This window comes from Herpailurus yagouaroundi, unplaced genomic scaffold (genome assembly GCF_014898765.1).
Source record: "Herpailurus yagouaroundi ecotype Mexico unplaced genomic scaffold, PumYag 210, whole genome shotgun sequence".
NCBI lineage: Eukaryota > Metazoa > Chordata > Mammalia > Carnivora > Felidae > Herpailurus > Herpailurus yagouaroundi.
In genome coordinates, this window is record NW_024412441.1 from 19,351,541 (window position 1) to 19,366,333 (window position 14,793).

Consider the following 14,793-nt stretch of genomic DNA (forward strand, 5'->3'; position numbering starts at 1 on the left):
GTTACATCAGAAACGAGACAGCTATGGTCTTGCTCCAGAGTGACACTCCAACTTCCCTTGCATTGTGTTTAATGAACACATTTTTTTTAAAAAGTTGAGGTATAACTCAAATTATTGTTGTACTACATGGTAACTAACTTGGATGTAAATTAAAAAAAAAAGTTGAGGTATAACTTACACAGCATGATTAGTTTTTACATAGATAACACCCATAATATCACCGTCCAGATCCAGGTATTGAACATGCTTACCACCCTAGTAGGTTCCTTTTACCTTCCCTAACACAAATTCTTAGAACTTGCTCTCGCTTTGAATGTAAAGATTAAGATTTATTTTGGGGAGTGGGTGTGTCCTTATTTTATTGTAATTATTTTTTTAGTGACTCAACAGACTTCATAATTCAGGGATGTTACCGAAAGTTACAATTTGTCCTGGATTTATCATGCAGAGTGCCTGTCGTTTGTTCATCATGGTTCTTTACTAAACTTCGTGCGTCTGAGAATACAAAGATACAGAGGTGGACCGAAAGCCCAAGGTTTATTTCTGAAATGAGCTCCAACTATCCAAGTCCGCGTTCCCCCTTACAGATGGAGCTGACAAGGGGAATTTTCGGCCTCATTGTCTGTGTCAGGGTTCTAGAACCCCGCGGTTATCGCTGCGCGGAGGACGCTTGTGGAAAGGGGGCGCTCGGGCTCCCGCCTGAGGGGCGGGTGAACTGGAGACGCTCTACCCAAAGCGCAGCTCTCGATGAGCCGCGCCCTGCGTCCTCACGCCGAGGCGCTGGGCGATGCGCTTGCGCACTCAGAGCTCACACCATATGTGCCCTGTCCCAGTGCGCGGGTCTGTGGAGAGCCGGGTGCGAGAGGCGGCAGCGCGAGGGGAACGGAGCTGAACAGAGACCAAAGTCGGCTGGGGGACATTGGGTCTGTAAGAGACCGAATAGAGGGGCTGGGGCTACGAGCGCCGCTGACACACGATGGGGAAGAAGCAGAAAAACAAGAGCGAAGACAGGTAGCCAGTGACTGGGTCTGCACGGCGGCGTCCGGCGCAGCTCATGGGTTCGCGCGGGTTCCGCCGGCGCGGGGTGGACCGGGGGCGAGGCTCGCGACCGGCACCGCGGGGCCCCGGGCCTGAGTCCAGAATGGGGCGGCGCGGGGCCAAGACCCCAGTTCCGGGCGGGCGCGGAGGGCCTCGGCGGCGTTCTTCCAGTCGATACTTGGTCCCGTGGCTACTTCTCTCCCGGCCTGGAAAGAGGGGTCTCTCGCCACAGGAGCAGGGCAGTGGTTTCGGGGTTCCCAGGGGTAGGGGCTCAGGACGCTTCTCTGGGCCGGCCACGGCCCGGCCATCGTGGCCAGGGCAAGAGAGTTGTTTTTGCGGCGCTACTGTTAGCGACGGTGAGGAAGAGTTCTTTCTGTGCCTTTGTACCTATGAATACTTGGAGAGGAGAGTTCGAATATGTGCACCTAGAGCTAGTTTTTTTGTTTTTTGTTTTTGTTTGTTTTTTTTTTTTAAACTCTGAGCCGCTCAGGTGCGTTGGAATTACCCGGAGGTGTTTAACAGGTAACTCCCTCTTAACCTTTATTGTATTTGGGGACAGGTCTCAATTATTTAAGGGCTGGTTGTCCAGATTCCGTGCTTTTCAAAGCTTTCCTTCTTCCGGCCTGTCTTTTGGTCATTTCTTTGCTCTCTAAGCACCTCCCCCTAAAAACTGGGGAGGAGACAAAACCAACCAACCCGGGTCTCTCCTTTCTAACCACTTAAAAGGTTTTTGGGGGGAGGGAGTGTAAGGATATATCATAAAGCTACCTACCCCGAAATTTTTGCAACATTTCTGTGTGTCACATTCGATTGAATTCTTTCACTCTTCTCAAAGTTTACTCCCAGGGAGGGAAAAACATCTGTTATATTTCAGCTTTGTATTCTACTCCCCAAACTAGTTCAGAGATTAGGGGGAGAGTAAGGTAAAATTAAAACAAAAACCACGACAACCATCTGTAATAGTCATTTTGACTCAAAAATGGATATCAGGTCTTGAAGTTAAAATAAGGTTACTAATTATAATTTGGAATTCTGGGTTGTGTGCTCACCTGACAGTTACCTAGCAGTCACCTAGCTGATGAGTGGAATTGAAAGACATCAGGTGAATCTTGGAATTGGAGGAAGTTAATTGGCTTGCAGACTAGAACTTGCTAACCAAACCAGGTAAATTAGAGAAAATAAGCAGAATTCTGGGTGATTTCGTGGGACAAAAATTTCTTTGCTTTTGGCCAGATGTTTTGACGCATAGGCTGCATTTTTTCTTCAACCGTGTGGAAGAAATAGATGAGTATAATAAAGCTTTGTGTACCAATTACCCATGGTTATTACATGACCATTTCTGTTTTATCCACCTGCTGGATATTTTAAAGCCATCTCAATCCTTTCATGTGTAAATCTTTCAAGTGTATCTGAAAGATAAATACTTGAGGGGAAAAAAACCCCAATTTTATCATCAAGTCTAAGGAATATTAAGGCTTTCTTAAGTATTATGGAGTATCCACTCAGCTGTCCACTGTCTTATTTAAAAAGTTTTTTTTTTTTTTTCTCAATTGGTTTGCTTGGTTCAGGATTACAGAAGTCCTTTAAATTAAAAAAAAATACATGTATGTTAATGCTTTACTTTTTAAGTTCTTTTAAGTACTTTTTAATGGAAAAAAGCTATTCATAGGGGAGACACTTATTCTTGTTTGTGTGTTTTTAGAAAAAAAGTGTTTGTTACTGATTATAAAGATTTTCATGAGTGATGTAAAGTTTAAAGTGCAAACACTGGAGTCTCTTGTTAAATGATTGGTTTGGAAGTATAGGAGAAATGCTACTACTGGTTCCTCGCCCCCCCCAGCCCCAGACTAATCTGTTGTCTTATATTTTGGCTCATTTTGAAGGGAAAGTGAAGTCAATGTAATTGAAAATTTTATTTTCTCATGTGCTAGTATTAAGTCCTCCCCCCCCCCCCCCCGCAGTGTTTCATGGCCTCCTTTGCTTAAATGCCTTTCAGATAATAATGTAAGAAATCCCAGAGTTTTGCAGAGGTCCCCCTTGGACCAGAACTGCTTGGCCTTTTTACTTTGGCATTCCACGTAAGATATTTTAGTGGAAAGGAGGAACTGGGAAGATATTTGCGGGGAGGCGGGGACCAGAGAAGTTCCACTACTTGTGAATTAGTTTGCTTTGACCTTCTGTATGTTGAATACTGTTTTTTTCAAGGATATTTTGAATATTTGTAAAAGAGAGAAAAACAGACTGGGAAGAAGGTCTAGAAGGAGAGAGCCCTCTGTTAGGATTAACGTTCTTGTTTGTGTAAAATAAGATATTTGTCTGGTTTTACTCTTGTATAAAAATCCCCACTTTTAATGATTTTATATTCATTCCACCTGCCCTTCCCTTTCAAGCTATGCTAAATTGAAAATGTTTCTGGCCAGGTAGAACTGGGTGAGAAATGAGCAGCTGCTTACTAGTTAATCAAGATAGGGCATTGAGTCACTTTTCAGGTTTTGGAAAGAACAGATACTTGTTTTAATTCTTACTTCCTTATGTTTAATCCTTATTTTAATTTCTCAGTCACTCAGTGTTCATTTAAAATTAGGTTTTATTTCATATGAGTGTCTGATTTTATTTGAGTTGCATGTTATCTTACCAGTGACTGACTTTTGTTCAAAAACTAAGTTCTAAAATTTTACAGCTTGGGTAATTCTGAGAATGAGATTTTGTTAAGGTATTCAAGTTTTCCTGCCTTTTTTCAGTTGACTGGATAAACTTTTTTTTTTAATGTAAATTTTCTGTAATGTTTGTTTATTTTTGAGAGAGAGAGCCAATGGGGGAAGAGGCAGACTGAGAGAGGGAGACAGAGGATCTGAAGAGGGCTCCACTGACAGCAGAGAGCCTGATGCGGGGTTTGAATTTGTGAACCCAAGACATTGACCTGGGCTGAAGGCGCATGCTTAACTGACTGAGCCACCTAGGTGCCCCAACTGGAAAAACTCTTGATGAGATAAGGGCTAGGATTCAATATCTATAAATCATATAAAACATAAGGCCAGTATTTTTTTTTAATGTTAATTTATTTTTGAAAGAGAGAGGGAGGGAGGGGGAGAGACGAGGGAGGGAGGGAGGGGCAGAGAGCGAGGGAGACAGAATCCCAAGCAGGCTCCTTGCTGTCAGAGCGGAGTCCCATGCGGGGCTTGAACTCACAAACCATGAGATCATTACCTGGGCCAAAATCAAGAGTTAGACGTTTAGCTGACTGAGCTACCCAGGCGTCCCAAGGCCAATATGCTCATAATTCTCACAGTCCTCAGTTTATGTAATGGGACCTTATGGGATCTTGTGTGTTCTAGTGACGTCGTACTTTTTCCATTTAGACAATACAATTGATTTTCTTATGGATGTGTGTAAAGAAAAAGGATCTAAATTATTTAGTTTTTCATAGTTAGCCTCTGTTTCTTCATTCTGGTCCCTTTTTTGTTTGTTTGATCCCCTTAAGTGTGGTAGTTATAAATTGCAGATTATAAGGGAGTTGATGTGTCACATTAATAGCATTAATTACCTTCCCTGTAAAAAAAAAGGGGGGGGGGGCATACAGAGAGAAGAAAGATAATTATTTCATGTATCCCAGCATCAGATATCATGGCGGTGGGGATGTCATTCAGGAGCTAGAAAGTCTTTCAGGATTCCGTAGAGTTCTAGGGTATGTTCACCATCAGGTTATTTCTTGCTGTGATTCTCTACACCAGTAAATTTGCCAGTATAGTGACTCCACTATTTGTTGTTTTAACTCAGGTAATATTCCTGTTATTACTGGCAATTTCCCTGTTTTCATGGGAGTTCTGGCTGTCTTTGAGATAGTTTCCTCACCTTTAGGAATGTTCTAATGTCAGACATTTATCCTAGTCAATCAGGTATGATCAGGGTAGCAGGGTCCCTCCCCTGTGGTAGAAAACATGGTTATCTGCTTAAGGAACCTGCTCAGAAGGAGCTCCAAGTATATCAGATACTCTAGAGCTGCCTAGAGAGGGAGTAAACCAAGTAACAAGTAGTCCAAATAGTCTAGTTCAACAAAGGCATTTATTTCTCATCTGTATATACTTAAATTAGCAAAACAAAATAAAACAAAACCTTATCTCCTGGGCGGCTCAGTTGGTTAATCGTCTGACTTCAGCTCAGGTTATGATCTCACAGTTCGTGGGTTCCAGCACTATGTCCAGCTATGCTGACAGCTCAGAACCTGTAGCCAGCTTGGGATTCTGTGTCTCCCTCTCTCTGCCCCTCCCCCCTCCTCTTAAAAATAAATAAACATTAAAAAAAATTTTTTTAAAAACCTTGTGTTTTCATATATTCGATCGTAAAAAAGATGTATAATCCAAGAGTTCTATTGGCTTACCTTGTTCCCTTACTGATACTTTAGGAAATTGATACGTGATATTTGTCATAGTTTGCCATACGTGAATGAGAAAGCAGATGATAAACTTTTGTTGTTAGCTTGTAATAACTTTAACCTTCTATAGTGGTGATCTCTGGAGAGCTGATGCAGCTATTTTTGATGTTGCTTGCCTACTAATTGTGCTTTATTTATCTAAGTTTCTTTCCTTAGATTTGGATTTGATCTGTAAGGCAGGCAAAGCATTGTTTAGCTGAAGAACTGAGTGTCAGTGGTTAGGTCAGAACAGCAGTTCTCAAACTTTTTGGTCCTAGTACCCCTTTACATTCTTAACTTCCTAAGGAACTAAAAACGTTTTTATGTGGGTTATATCTATCAATACTTAACTATTACAAATTAAAAGTTCTTAAAATAGTTGTTATTAATTTAAAAATAAAACTCGGGGTGCCTGGCTGGTTCAGTTGGTAGGACTCTTTTTTATTTTTAATGTTTGTTTATTTTTATAGAATGTGAACTGGGGAGGGCAGAGAGGGAGACAGAGAATCCAAGCCAACTCCATCCACTCTGTCAGCACAGAGCCCAGTGTGGGGCATGATCTCACGAACCCTGAGATCACTACCTGAGCAGAATCAAGAGCCAGACGCTTAACTGACTGAGCCACCAAGCATGATACTCTTGATCTTTGAGGTCATAAGGTTGAGCCCCACCTTGGCAAAGAGTTTACTTAAAAAACTAAAATCTTAAAAAACTAATGAACACATTATATATTAACATAAGTAGCGTTGTTAAGTAATCATTTTCAAAAAGTAATGAAAGGACAGGTATCAAACATATTTGCAAATTTCCTTACTGTCTGGCTTAGAAGAGAACTTGATTCTCATATGTTTGTGCATTTATTCTTGGAGCAGTATCGCACATCATGTGGCCTCCTGAAAACTCCACCTTACAGTTGTAAGAAAATGAGAATAAAGAAGTGTAATAGCTTCTTAGTATTATTTTGAAAATAGATTTGATCTCTTGAATTAGTTTGGACCCCCCTGAACAGGTCTTGGGGACTACTTTGAGAACAGCTGATTTAGGGATTCCTAATCTAGATTTGGGCATGTGTGAGACATTTTCTAAGCTGTTGGACCATCATTAGTGTTTTTCTAACAGATGATAGAAATGCTTGAGAACTGCTCAGGGACCACTTACGACATCTGTGGTCATGTTCATGCTCTTATGATTTTTTTTTTTTTTTTATTGCAGTAGGTGAACTTATCAAGGTCTATTACAAATCTGTTGGAATTGGTTTTAATTCTAAGTCCCATTAAGTTTTTGGATTATTTAGTATACTTGACATCTTTATGATATTGAATTATCTCATTCAAGAAATGTATTGTTTGCCTAATCACTTAAGTGCCAGGTATTGTCCTAGGTGATCGAAATAACATGGTAAACAAATTGCTGATAAGACATGCTTCTCTATTTGGTTAATTGTAGATGAGTAAAATTTTATTTTTTTTTTATTTGAGTCTTTAGGATATTTCTCGTTTGGCTTATTCCTAGATATCTTAACAGTTTGGTTGCTGTTTATGTAATTTTTCTTTTTTGTTTAATAAGAAAACTTTTAAGATGGTTATCTTGTGCCTGACCAACTCACTGAACTTTGTTACTAGAAATAGTGTAAAAGGTGAGGCCTAAGTTGTGGTTAGGTTATTAATTTGTGATAATATGTAAATAGTGAAAAGGGGGAGAACAGGGAGAGGATTACATTGCAGCAGCATTCAAATGACTTATTTTCCTCTCCCATTCTAATTTATGCCCTGTGACAAATATGAACTGTTGAGAAATTATAGTACAAAATACACAGGTATTTTGAACCTTTATTAAAACAGTATTGAAATAATCATAGTAACCCAGCTTGTCCTAGCAGTAACCACATATTTATGTAACTTTAACAAAAGAACTTAATTTAGAACCAATAACGACATTGTAACTAGTTTGAGAATCTAGGAGGAAGGGAAACATAGAGATTCAAGAACTATTATGTAAATACAGATAAGGGGAAAGTGGGATTTAACGTAAAAATATGTTTGTGGTTAGAGCCTTTCAGCTGGTAGGTAGACTCTGATCCCAGAACCTGTGGTTTTTCACTGTGCTGTCCTAGCTGATTTAAGAAATCTTGATATTCCAAAATACAGACTTTCCAGTGAAAAATTAATATCTTCATAGGGTCTTTATTGGTGAAACAACTATTAAAGATTAAGAACTCAAAAAAGGAGAATGACAGCCATTGTCTATAAGTTAATCAGTGCCAAAATTTCTTTAAAGAATTTCTTTGTCTATCAACCAATTTAATTACATAATTGCTTTTCTTTTAACCTGTATGTTTAAAGTGAAAACAATGATGATGTAATGTTTCAGTCCTTCCTGTTTCAGACATGGTATGTAAAATTTCAGGTATGTTCTTTAAGAGAAATCCCTATTTTTCACCCAGGTAGCAGTCATTTTTAGAATAATTGTTTTTCAGTCCTCCTTTTGGTGATAGAAATGTACTTTCCACTGGGGTCTAAAATATGTGGCTTTTCTGTTTCTGAAACTTTATTCAAACCATAAACTTTGGATAGCAGTCCCTAAAAATACAATTGAGCACTGTTGGTTTTGTTGTTGTTGTTGTTATTTTATAAGCAAGGGAGAGGGGCAGAGGGGAGAGAGAGAGAATCTTAAGCAGGCTCTGTGCTGAACGTGGATCCCATGACCCTGGGATCATGACCTGAGCCAAAGTCAAAAGTCTGACGCTCAGTTGACTGAGCCATCTAGGCGCCCCAAATTGAGTACTGTTTTAATTCAGATTTATGTCATTAGGTTTCAGGTACTGAGCTTTTGTGAAGCTGATAGATAAGACTGATGACATTGTGGTTGGCATTTCTTCTAAGGCTAGAATCATGTGTTCTAAAATTCCATTATATGAATATACTACATTTTATTTTCCTGTTCATTGCTTGATGGACCTTGGGGTGCTACTTGTTGGCTATTATGAATCATACTGCTATAAAAATACCTGTACAAGTTTTTGTGTGGACATATGTTTTCAGTTCTTTGGTGTTTATACCTAGGAGTTAAATTGTTGGGTCATAGGGTGACTCTGTATTTAACTTCTTCAGGAGCTGCCAAAGCTGCTGCTCCATTTTACATTCCAATCAACCATGTAGAAGATTTCCAATTTCTTGGGGTCTCTGGGTGGCTCAGTTAGGCATCTGACTCTTGATTTTGGCTCAGGTTGTGATCTCACAGTTCGTGGATATGAGCCTCATGTAGGGAGGGCTCTGTGCTGACAGGAAGGAGCCTGCTTGGGATTCTCTGTCTCCCTTTCTCTGCCCCTACCTCACTCACACACACTCTCTCTCAAAAATAAATAAGTGTGTGTGTGTGTGTGTGTGTGTGTGTGTATATATGTATATATATTTAGTGTTTATTTTTGAGAGTGTTTAAAAATAAACACTAAAATTTATTTATTTATTTATTTATTTATTTATTTATTTATTTATTTATTTATGAGAGAGAGATTGAGTGCAAGCTGGGGAGGGGGCAGAGACAGTGGGAGACACAGAATCTAAAGCGGGCTCCAGGCTCTGAGATGTCATGTCAGCACAGAACCCAATGCCAGGCTCTAACCCATGAACTGTGAGATCATGACCTGAGCCAAAGTTGGACATTTAACCGACTGAGCCACCCAGGCGCCCCAAAAATAAACAAATATTTTTAAAAATGTTTATAAGAAAAGAATTCCAAAAGAATCTACATCTCTTCATCAGCACTTTCTGTCTTCTCACTTTTTGATTTATAGCCATTCTAGTAGGTGTGAGAAGTGGTGTCTTAGTGGGATTTTGGTTTGCATTCCATGATGGCTTAAGATGTTGAGTATGTCCTCATGTGCTTTTTGGATCTTTGTATATCTTGTTTGGAGAACTTTCTATTCCGATCCTTTGCCTATTTTTAAATTGATTTCTTTATTGTTGAGGAATATCAGTTATTTATATATTCTAAATGCAAATCCTTAGTGAGATATGATTTGCAAATATTTTGTCCCCATTCTGTGGGTTATTTTCTGCCTTAGGAGGTTGTTGTTTCACTTTCTGGGTTTTTTTGTTTGTTTGTTTGTTTGTTTTTTTTGAGTTTTAAGTAATGTCTGCACCCAATGTGGGTCTCAGACTCACAGCCCTGAGATCAAGAGTCACGTGCTCTACTGACGAGCCAGCAGGTGCCCCTGTTGTTTCATTTTCTTGATGTTGCCCTTTGTAGCAAAAAAGTTCCTAATTTTCATGAAGTCTGATTTATCTCTTTTGTCTTCGGTTGCATGTACTTTTGGTGTTAGATCTAAGAAACTGTTACCAAATCCAAAGTCGTGAAGATTTACTGTTTCTTTTTTTTCCCTTGTAGCTTTGTAGTTTTAGCTCTTACATTTAGGCTTTTGAGCTATTTTGAGTTACATTTTATTAAGTGTGAGGTGGGAGTCCAGCTTAATTTTTTGTCTGTGAATATTTAGTTGTCCCAGCACCATTTGTTAAAGACTATTCTCTCTCTAATTCCTTGTTGAAATCAATTGGCCATATGTGTAGGGGTTTATTTCTGGACTCAATACTGTTCTCTCGATCTTTGTGTCCTTACGGCAATACCACACTCTCCTGATTGCATTAGTTTTGTAGTAAGTTTAGAAATTGGAAAGTGTGATGTTTCTAACTTGTTTTTGAGATTGTTTTAGCTATTGTGTGTTCCTTACATTTCCATACAGATGTTAGGGTCACTTCTCAATTTCTGCAACAAGAAAGAAAGGTAGTTCGGATTTTGAGTGGGATTGCATTTCATTTGTAGATCAATTTTGGGAGTATTGTCAATATTATGCCTTTTGATCCATGAGTGTGGGATGTCTTTCCACTTACTTAGGTCTTTACTTTCGGTGATTTTTTTTTTTTTTTTTTTTTTGCTAGCAGCAAGCAAATGTTTATTAGAATATAAGATTAGAAAGGAAGAATAATACGGGCGCTTGGGTGACTCAGTCGGTTGAGTGTCCGACTTCAGCCCAGGTCACGATCTCACGGTTTGTGGGTTCCAGCCCCACGTCAGGCTCTGTGCTGCCAGCTCAGAGCCTGGAACCTGCTTCAGATTCTGGGTCTCCCTCTCTCTCTCTGCCCCTCCCCCACTCATGCTCTGTGTCTCTTAAAAATAAAATAAACATTAAAAAGGTTTTTTTTTTAAAGGAAGAATAGTAGGAAAGCTCTCTTTACAGAGAGGGGACATTCGAAAGTGAATGCCCTCAGTGATTTTTTTCTTTTTTTTTACAGTTTTCAGAGTTCAACATTTGCAGTTCTTTAAAAAAGTATTCTTAAGCATCTAATTCTTTTTTACACTGTTGCAAGTAGAATTATTATTTTTTTTATTTTTTATTTTTTATTTTTTTTCAATATATGAAATTTATTGTCAAATTGGTTTCCATACAACACCCAGAAAGTAGAATTATTTTAAGTTCATTTTCAGATTATTACTAGTGCATAGTTTAAATACAATTTTTGTATAGTGATCTATCCTGTAATCTTACTGAACTCATTTACTAGCTCTAATGATATTTTGACGTGTGTGTGTGTGTGTGTGTGTGTACGTATGTATGTATGTGTATTCTGTGGACATGATCATGTCATCTGCAAGTTCAGATAGTTTCCTCCTTTTCCAGTCTAAATGTTCTTGGCTTATTTGTCTTGCTTAAAGCTCTGGCTAGATTCTCCAGTATAATGTTGACTAGAAATGGGGAGAGTGGATATCCTTGTCTTGTTTCTTATCTTAGGGGGAAAAGCTTTCAGTATTTACCCATTTGGTATGATGTTAACTGTGTTTTTCCTAGATGCCCTTTTTCAGATTGAGGAATTTCCATTCTGTTTCTAATTTGTAGAAAGTTTTTACCATGAGAATGTTGGATTTTGTTGAATGCTGTTTCTTCATTTACTGAGACGATCATGTGGTTTTGTCTTTTTTTCTATTCACATATGTTGGATTATGTTAATTGATTTTTCTATGTTGAATCAATCTTGCAATCCTGGGATAGATCCCACTTGTTCATGGTGTATAATCCCTTTTATATGTTTTTGGATTTGGTTTCCTAGTGTTTTGTTGAGTATTCCATCTTTTCCCTTTTAACCTTTCTGTGTAGCTGTTTTGGGTCTGTCTTGGTAAACAGCGTAACATTGAATTTTTATAATAGAATTTGACAGCCTATCTTTAAGGATTTAAAGTTACTTATATTGCTTGTATTAATGATAGATTTGACTTTATTTCAGCCATCGATTTTGTTTTCATTTGTGCCGCTTCTGCCATGCTTTATTTCTATTTTTTTCCCTCTTATTCTAGGTTGGAACTTGTACATGCTATTTCTATTTTTTTTGCATCGTTAGATTTGAAATTTTACCTTGCATAAAGATAGTATTTAATGCTGTGTAAAACAGTACAGGGACAGTTGTGCTGTTATCTAATATTTTCATTTTAATTTATAATCCTTCAGTCCAGGTCGGTGACATTTTACTTAAGGTTAGATATTACTTAAATGCATGACTTGTCAAGACTGAACCTAGAAAAAAAGGTATGTACTTGGTGGATTTTCAGTTCTCAAGAATTTAATTTGCTCTAAACTCAAAATAATGAAAACTAATTTCTTTTTTTAGACACATTAATAATTAACAAAGTCTTAAAGGAATGAAATGTTGGGAAGGCATTACCTTTCCAAACTCCAAAAATTATGAGACAAAGTAATAGGTGCCGATTCATTCCAAAGTTTACCTTTTGTTTATGCAAGCTTGTAATTTTTAAATTTTATTTTTACTCATTTTTTTAATTTTTATTTTACTTATTTTAGAAAGAGAGTGGGAAGGAGGGTGCATGAGTGGGGATGGGGAGGAGCAGAGAGAGGGGGAGAGAGAATCTTAAGCAACCTCTATGCTCTGCATGAGCCTGATGTGGCCCTTGATCTCTTGACCCTCAGATCATGACCTGAGCTTAAATCAAGAGTCAGACTCTTAACCGACTGAGCCACTCAGGTGCCCCTGTAATTGTTTTAAATATAGAAGTTTAACTTCTAATATAAAAATTGCAAGCACACAGAAAAGTTGAAGGAATAATATAATGAACCCCATATACTTATCACCTAGATTTAATCGTAAATAGAATTTTGTCTCCATTTTTGTCATGTATTTTATTAATATCTTGACATTTCTCCCTGAATGTTTTTTTAATATAACCACAATACCCTTATCCCACCTAGTGCAATTAACACAAATCCTCTAATATTTAATATTCAGTCCATATGTCAAATTTCTAGCTGCACAGTGGCTTTTCACAGTTTGTTCAAGGTTTACACTGCATTTCATAGTGGTATAGCTCATAATTTTTTAAGTTCACACTTGCGTTATAGGTATCTGGCTAAAAATTTTTTTTTTTCTTGTGTAGATTTTCTCTTCATGTTCTCATTTTGAACTTATTTAGAATTCTCAAAATTTGGTTATCTCAGTCTCTTGGTAATTAGAATTGAAAGGAATTTTTAAACTGATAAGTGGTAACTGCATTCTGTCCTGTTTGGTTTAAGGACAAAATCGTTTTGAAAGCCTGCAAACTTACTACTGAAAAAGGAATAGAGTGTTGTTATTAATTCACTCTTAGTTGGGTTAATATGAAATATGTAATCAGTATTGTGAAGTTTTTTTGAGGTGAAATTAACATAACATGAAACTGATCATTTTAACTTAATTTTATTTTATTTATTTATTTTTTTTAATTTTTTTTTTCCCAACGTTTATTTTATTTTTGGGACAGAGAGAGACAGAGCATGAACGGGGGAGGGGCAGAGAGAGAGGGAGACACAGAATCGGAAACAGGCTCCAGGCTCTGAGCCATCAGCCCAGAGCCCGACACGGGGCTCGAACTCACGGACTGTGAGATCGTGACCTGGCTGAAGTCGGACGCTTAACCGACTGCGCCACCCAGGCGCCCCAACTTAATTTTATTTTTAATGTTTCATTTCTTTTTTTTGAGAGAGAGAGAGAGTGAGAGCAAGCCAGTGGGGGAGGGGCAGAGAGACACACATGCACAGAACTCAAGCAGGTTCCAGGTTCTGAGCTGTCAGCACAGAGCCCAACATGGGCTTGAACTTACGAACAGTGAGATCATGACATGATCCAAAGTTGGATGCTTAACCAACTGAGCTACCTGGGTACCCTGACCATTTTAAATAATGTAATTCTGTAGCAGTTAATACATTCACAACGTTTTGCTATTTCTTCTAATTCCAAAATGTTTTAGCGCCTCCAAAGGAAATCTGTGCCCATTAAGCAGTCACTCCCCATTTCCCCCTCCTCTGAGCTCCTGGCAACCAAGAACTAATCCACTTTGTCTTTTAATTGACCTGTTCTGGATATATATTTCATGTAATGGAATTATACCACATATGACCTTTTGTGTCTGGACTCTTTTACTTAGCATAATGTTTTGGAGGTTCATCCATGTCGTAGAATGTGTCAGTACTTCATTTTGTTTTTATAGCTAAATAATTTCATTTTGTATATGTATGCCAAATAATGTTCATCGTTTATCCAGTGATGAACATTTTTGATTGTTTGCACCTTTTGGCTGTTGTGAAAAGTGCTGCTATGAACATTTATGTACAGGTGTTTGAGTCCCTGTATTCAGTTCTCTTGAGTATATACCTAGGGGTGGAATTGGTGGGTATATGGTAATTCTATGTTTAATGTTTTGAGGAACCACCAAACTTTTTTTTTTTTTTGAGTATAGTTGATGCACAATGATACATTAGTTTCGGGTGTACAACATAGTGTTTGGAGAAGTTTATACATTGTGCTATGCTCACCAGAGGTGTAGCTACCGTCCAACACCATACAATGCTATTACAATATCACTGACTATATTATTCATTCCATAACTGAAAGCCTGTATCTCCCACTCCCCTTCATCCATTGTGCCTATCCCCTCCCCTCTGGCAAGCATCAGTTCTCCATATTTATAAGTCTAATTCTGCTTTTTAAAAAAAAAAAATTTTTTTTTTTTTTTTAAACGTTCATTGAGTTTTGAGAGGAAGAGCACAAGCCGGGGAGGAGCGGAGAGAGAGAGAGAGGGAGACACAGTCTGAAGCAGGCTCCAGGGTCTGAGCTGTCAGCACAGGGCCCAATGTGGGGCTCAAACCCACAAACCACGAGATCATGACCTGAGCTGAAGTCTGATACTTAACCGACTGAGCCACCCAGGTGCCCCTGATCCTGCGTTTTGTTTATTTATGTATTTTTTTTAGATTCCACATGAGTGAAATCATATGGTATTTGTCTCTCAATCTAACTTTTTGCACT

General features: G+C 38.3%; 1 protein-coding gene across 2 annotated transcripts in view; it reads left to right on the forward strand.

The window, feature by feature from the left end:
• The first annotated feature begins 759 nt into the window (after nt 1-759).
• EIF5B (eukaryotic translation initiation factor 5B) overlaps nt 760-14,793 on the forward strand; it is a 93,863-nt gene continuing 79,829 nt past the window's right edge. For both annotated transcript variants that reach the window (XM_040454027.1, XM_040454029.1), the window contains exon 1: nt 760-1,011. In XM_040454027.1, coding sequence (XP_040309961.1) covers nt 977-1,011 — 35 coding nt within the window. In that variant the 5' untranslated portion in view covers nt 760-976. The remainder of the gene's footprint in view (nt 1,012-14,793) is intronic.